General features: G+C 48.5%; 1 protein-coding gene across 1 annotated transcript; it reads left to right on the forward strand.

The window, feature by feature from the left end:
- Positions 1-376: 376 nt before the first annotated feature.
- Positions 377-7,159, forward strand: LOC310814768 (regulating synaptic membrane exocytosis protein 4-like; the record flags this gene model as incomplete). The annotated part of the gene is made up of 6 exons (XM_083684268.1): positions 377-533; positions 2,127-2,268; positions 2,798-2,910; positions 3,088-3,189; positions 3,936-4,075; positions 6,859-7,159. 6 exons carry the CDS (start codon positions 377-379, stop codon positions 7,057-7,059), a joined length of 855 nt encoding a protein of 284 aa, XP_083540394.1. The 3' UTR covers positions 7,060-7,159.

Raw genomic sequence — 7,159 nt, forward strand, 5'->3', positions numbered from 1 at the left:
CGTCCCTGTGCTGTATCAGACGGAGCAGGAGAAGAGTGCAGCATTCGACTCTCAGCCACAGACAGAGACAGCCTGCTCAGCTCTCGTCTTCATCATCATCTTCATCCTCCTCCTCTCCAGAACAGTCTGTTCCTCCTGTCTGTCTCCAATGAGCCTGACAGGGCAGCTGCTTTAGAACACCGGAGTGTGTTCTAGACCGCCTCAGAGTTCTAGATCCACCGGTGCTTCTCCCTCAGCCTGTGTGAGAGGACGCAGCTCCAGAAGACGTCTCCCTTAACCCTTCCTTAACCGAGGTCCCGTTAACCCTTCCTTAACCGAGGTCCCGTTAACCAAGGTCCCGTTAGCCGTTTCTCTGTCCGAGCCGTAGGGGTCCAGGATGGGCAGACAGGGCAGCGATGCGAGCAGCGGGGGCAGCGGGGGGGGCGGGGGGGGCAGGCGGATGCAGCGCTCACAGAGCAGGCTGAGTCTGTCTGCGTCCTTTGAGGCTCTGGTCGTCTACTTCCCCTGTATGAACTCCTTTGACGAGGACGGAGGTGAGAGAACCACACAGAGTGTGTGTGTGAGGTGACTCCAGTGTGTGTGTGTGTGTGTGTGTGTGTGTGCATGTGGGTGTGTGAGGTGACTCCAGTGTGTGTGTGTTTACTGACATGTCCTGCTGTGATAGCAGTGTCGGAGGTTTAGCAGAGAGCTGTGTGTCTGTATGAAGGAGTTATCATTCTCTATGATAGTCTGCAGCCGGGTGTGTCTGTAGCCTGGTGTGTGTCTGTAGTCAGGTGTGTCTGTAGCCAGTTGTGTGTCTGTAGCCAGGTGTGTCTGTATGAAGGAGTTATCATTCTCTATGATAGTCTGCAGCCGGGTGTGTCTGTAGCCTGGTGTGTGTCTGTAGTCAGGTGTGTCTGTAGCCAGTTGTGTGTCTGTAGCCAGGTGTGTCTGTAGCCGGGTGTGTCTGCAGTCGGGTGTGTCTGTAGCCAGGTGTGTGTCTGTAGCCAGGTGTGTCTGTAGCCAGGTGTGTGTCTGTAGCCAGGTGTGTGTCTGTAGCCGGGTGTGTCTGTAGCCAGGTGTGTCTGTAGCCAGGTGTGTGTTTGTAGCCAAGTGTGTCTGTAGCCAGTTGTGTGTCTGTAGCCAGGTGTGTCTGTAGCCGGGTGTGTCTGCAGTCGGGTGTGTCTGTAGCCAGGTGTGTGTCTGTAGCCAGGTGTGTCTGTAGCCAGGTGTGTGTCTGTAGCCAGGTGTGTGTCTGTAGCCGGGTGTGTCTGTAGCCAGGTGTGTCTGTAGCTAGGTGTGTGTTTGTAGCCAAGTGTGTCTGTAGCCAGTTGTGTGTCTGTAGCCAGGTGTGTCTGTAGCCGGGTGTGTCTGCAGTCGGGTGTGTCTGTAGTCAGGTGTGTGTCTGTAGCCAGGTGTCCCAGGCAGGCAGCAGCAGGGCTGGACAGAGCCTGGAGCCCCCTGCTGGCTAGCCTCTGTTACTGCAGTCACCAGTCAGGTCAGCTGCCTGGATTGCTCTGTGGAGACTGTAGGATGCAGCCCTGCAGTATCTGGGTGATGTCCAGGTGTCCCTTTGAAGCATTTACCCCCCTTCAAAACCTGGAATGTGCCTTTGGGCTGTGCCTTTGGGCTGTTCCTATGGGCTGTTCCTGTGGGCTGTTCTTGTGGGCTGTTCTTGTGGGCTGTTCCTGTGGGCTGTTCTTGTGGGCTGTTCCTATGGGCTGTTCCTATGGGCTGTTCCTATGGGCTGTTCCTGTGGGCTGTTCCTATGGGCTGTTCCTATGGGCTGTTCCTATGGGCTGTTCCTATGGGCTGTTCCTGTGGGCTGTTCCTGTGGGCTGTTCCTGCCTCTCCTGACAGATCTTAAACCTCCTCATTACTGCTCAGCACAAAGACAAACAAAAAAACTCTGTTCTACTCTATTATAATCTATTATAATTTCCTTGATTATATTCTACTCTATTCTACTCTGTTTTACTCTATTTTACTCGATTCTATTCTATTCTATTCTACTGTATTCTAATCTATTATATTTTACTCTATTTTTCTTCTCTCTTCTCTTCTCTTTTTACTCAACTGTCTTGTTCTCTATTCTAGTCTCTATCCCTCAGGACTAACCCCCCCCCCTTCTGTCCCCCTCCCTGCAGAGGAGGAGGGGAAGAAGAAGATCATTCGTCTGCCCATCCAGAGGAGCGTAGAGACGGGATTGGCCATCGAGTTCAAGAGCAGGATGACCCGGCAGCCCAGCCGTGAGTCAGCTGACCCGGATGCAGAGGTCAAGCCTGGAGCGTAAGTAACGCCCCTCCTTCATCACGCCTTCATCTTCCTCCTCCTTCATCTTCCTCCTCCTCTCTCTCTCTCTCCCTCTGTCACATCCTGCTCTTTCTTTCCTCTACCATAGGCATGTGGGGTTAGGGTTAGGGTTAGGGTTAGGGTTAGGGTTAGGGCTGAGTTATGGTTAGGTTAGGGCTAGGTTAGGGCTATGGTTAGGGTTATGTTAGGGTTAGGGCTGGGTTAGGTTAGGGCTAGGTTAGGGCTAGGGTTGGGTTGGGTTAGGGTTAGGGCTGGGTTAGGTTAGGGCTAGGGTTAGGGCTAGGTCTAGGTTAGGGCTAGGGCTAGGTTAGGGTTAGGTTAGGGCTAGGGTTAGGTTAGGGCTAGGGTTAGGGTTAGGTTAGGGCTAGGGTTAGGTTGGGGTTGGGGTTAGGGTTGAACTGAGGTAGGGTCTACCTCCAGGATGAGGTAGGTGGATCAGAATGATTGACAGTGAGGATGACCAGTAACAGCTGACCAGTCTCTCATCCCTCCCTCCCTCGCGTAGCCTCATCTTCCCAGGAGTACGGATCACGTCTGACAAACACTTCACTGAGTTCCTGGAAGGGTTAGGCCCCGCCCAGCTGGCCGGGAGACAGACTCTTGCCACACCCCCTATGGGTAAGCCGCACCCCCTCTCTCCCAGTCTTTCAGTATAAGTCAAATGCTACCTAGCATACTCAGTGTTACCACACAGGCTCAGGAGCCACTTCATTCTATTCAATGTGTATTTTAACCAAGCGAGTCATTTACCAACAGATTCTCATGTTGCCTTTGTGTTGTTATTGTGACCTGTAGGTGACATTCAGATCGGCATGGTGTACAGGAAGGAACGCCTGGATGTTGAGGTCATCAGAGCCCGCGGCCTTGTGGGTAAACAAGGCAACAAGCAGACGCCAGGTGAGTGTGTAGAGCCCAGAGCAGGTCAGTGTGTCGAGCCCAGAGCAGATTATCCCCAGCTGATTCACTTTTTAAAGGGGCAATCTGGGATTGGTACATCCATATTTGGATTTTTAAATAATGATATACAGTATAGCCATTAATTCTTGTATATATATATATTATTATAAGTATATAACTTATAAATGCCTTATGAGCTTAGTTCACCTGTTGTACAGATTGAAGACTCTGATGAGTTGACTGTTTTATAAACAGATATGTTAGAGCTGGGTTGGAATAAAAAGCCTACACACTTAGTCACTCTCTGAGACAGGAGTAGGACCTCCCTTCTGCCCCAGACCATCCACCACAACACTAGTCACTTCTACACTGACAACTGGTGTACTTGTACCCTCTCCTCTCTAAAGCCCCCTACGTTAAAGTGTACTTGTACCCTCTCCTCTCTAAAGCCCCCTACGTTAAAGTGTACTTGTACCCTCTCCTCTCTAAAGCCCCCTACGTTAAAGTGTACTTGTACCCTCTCCTCTCTAAAGCCCCCTACGTTAAAGTGTACTTGTACCCTCTCCTCTCTAAAGCCCCCTACGTTAAAGTGTACTTGTACCCTCTCCTCTCTAAAGCCCCCTACGTTAAAGTGTACTTGTACCCTCTCCTCTCTAAAGCCCCCTACGTTAAAGTGTACTTGTACCCTCTCCTCTCTAAAGCCCCCTACGTTAAACTGGTGTACTTGTACCCTCTCCTCTCTAAAGCCCCCTACGTTAAAGTGTACTTGATGGACAACGGCAAGTGCTTAGTGAAGAAGAAAACCAGACTGGCCAGGAAGACGCTGGACCCTCTGTACCAGCAGCAGCTCCAGTTTGAGGAAAGCCCAGAGGGGAAGGTGTTACAGGTACCAGACTGCTACAGTACCACAGTACACAGTACACAGTACACAGTACACAGTACCACAGTACACAGTACACAGTACACAGTACACAGTACACAGTACCACAGTACACAGTACACAGTACACAGTACACAGTACACAGTACCACAGTACACAGTACACAGTACACAGTACACAGTACACAGTACACAGTACACAGTACACAGTACCACAGTACACAGTACACAGTACACAGTACACAGTACACAGTACCACAGTACACAGTACACAGTACACAGTACACAGTACACAGTACCACAGTACACAGTACACAGTACACAGTACACAGTACACAGTACCACAGTACCACAGTACCACAGTACACAGTACCACAGTACACAGTACACAGTACACAGTACACAGTACCACAGTACACAGTACACAGTACACAGTACACAGTACACAGTACCACAGTACCACAGTACACAGTACCACAGTACACAGTACACAGTACACAGTACACAGTACACAGTACCACAGTACCACAGTACACAGTACACAGTACACAGTACACAGTACCACAGTACCACAGTACACAGTACACAGTACCACAGTACACAGTACACAGTACACAGTACCACAGTACACAGTACACAGTACCACAGTACCACAGTACCACAGTACACAGTACCACAGTACCACAGTACCACAGTACACAGTACACAGTACACAGTACACAGTACACAGTACCGCAGTACCGCAGTACCGCAGTACCACAGTACCACAGTACACAGTACACAGTACCACAGTACCACAGTACCACAGTACACAGTACACAGTACCACAGTACCACAGTACCACAGTACACAGTACACAGTACACAGTACCACAGTACACAGTACACAGTACACAGTACACAGTACACAGTACCACAGTACCACAGTACCACAGTACACAGTACCACAGTACACAGTACACAGTACACAGTACACAGTACACAGTACACAGTACCACAGTACCACAGTACACAGTACACAGTACACAGTACACAGTACCACAGTACCACAGTACACAGTACACAGTACCACAGTACACAGTACACAGTACACAGTACCACAGTACACAGTACACAGTACCACAGTACCACAGTACCACAGTACCACAGTACACAGTACCACAGTACCACAGTACCACAGTACACAGTACACAGTACACAGTACCGCAGTACCGCAGTACCGCAGTACCACAGTACCACAGTACCACAGTACACAGTACACAGTACCACAGTACCACAGTACCACAGTACACAGTACACAGTACCACAGTACCACAGTACCACAGTACACAGTACACAGTACCACAGTACCACAGTGTCATCAGTCATCAGTGTCATCAGTGTCATCAGTGTCATCAGTCATCAGTGTTATCAGTCATCAGTGTCATCAGTCATCAGTGTTATCAGTCATCAGTGTCATCAGTGTCATCAGTCATCAGTGTTATCAGTCATCAGTGTCATCAGTGTTATCAGTCATCAGTGTCATCAGCCATCAGTGTCATCAGTCATCAGTGTTATCAGTGTTATCAGTGTTATCGGTGTTATCGGTGTCATCAGTGTTATCAGTCATCAGTGTCATCGGTGTTATCAGGCATCAGTGTCATCAGTCATCAGTGTCATCAGTCATCAGTGTTATCAGTCATCAGTGTTATCAGTCATCAGTGTTATCGGTCATCAGTGTCATCAGTGTCATCAGTCATCAGTGTTATCAGTCATCAGTGTTATCAGTCATCAGTGTCATCAGTGTTATCAGTCATCAGTGTCATCAGTCATCAGTGTCATCAGTCATTGGTGTCATCAGTCATCAGTGTTATCAGTGTCATCAGTCATCAGTGTTATCAGTGTCATCAGTCATCAGTGTCATCAGTCATCAGTGTCATCAGTCATCAGTGTTATCAGTCATCAGTGTTATCAGTCATCAGTGTTATCAGTGTCATCAGTCATCAGTCATCAGTCATCAGTGTTATCAGTCATCAGTGTCATCGGTCATCAGTGTTATCAGTCATCAGTGTTATCTGTCATCAGTGTTATCAGTCATCAGTGTTATCAGTCATCAGTGTCATCAGTCATCAGTGTCATCAGTCATCAGTGTTATCAGTCATCAGTGTCATCAGTCATCAGTGTTATCAGTGTCATCAGTGTCATCAGTCATCAGTGTTATCAGTCATCAGTCATCAGTCATCAGTGTCATCAGTGTTATCAGTCATCAGTGTTATCAGTGTTGTCAGTGGCATCAGTGTTATCAGTCATCAGTGTCATCAGTCATCAGTGTCATCAGTCATCAGTGTCATCAGTGTCATCAGTGTCATCGGTCATCAGTGTTATCAGTCATCAGTGTTATTAGTCATCAGTGTTATCAGTCATCAGTGTCATCAGTCATCAGTGTTATCAGTCATCAGTGTTATCAGTGTCATCAGTGTTATCAGTCATCAGTGTCATCAGTGTCATCAGTGTTATCAGTCATCAGTGTTATCAGTCATCAGTGTTATCAGTGTTACCAGTCATCAGTGTCATCAGTCATCAGTGTCATCAGTCATCAGTGTCATCAGTGTTATCAGTGTCATCAGTCATCAGTCATCAGTCATCAGTGTTATTAGTCATCAGTGTTATCAGTGTTATCAGTCATCAGTGTTATCAGTGTTATCAGTCATCAGTGTTGACCTCTATTGACACATTGGATTTACTGGTCTTAGTTAGTATGTGTCATATGAGTTTGTCATATGAGTAATATGAGTTTCCTGTTGTTGTGCAGATCATCGTCTGGGGAGACTACGGACGCATGGACCACAAGTCCTTCATGGGAGCTGCTCAGATACTATTGGACGATTTAGACTTGTCCAACATGGTGATTGGCTGGTTCAAGCTCTTTCCTCCCACCTCATTGGTGGACCCGACCCTGGCCCCTTTAACCAGTAAAGCAGCACTTGAAAGCCAACTCAACGCTCGGTCGTAGCGCCCCAGGACAGCTAGCGTCGTCGTTATAGCAACCAGCGAGGGGAGGTAACTAACGGTCCGGCCGCCGGGCCACGCCCCTGTTGCCCCCGGTTACACTG

The sequence above is a fragment of the Argentina silus genome, assembly GCF_951799395.1.
Source record: "Argentina silus genome assembly, chromosome: 14".
NCBI lineage: Eukaryota > Metazoa > Chordata > Actinopteri > Argentiniformes > Argentinidae > Argentina > Argentina silus.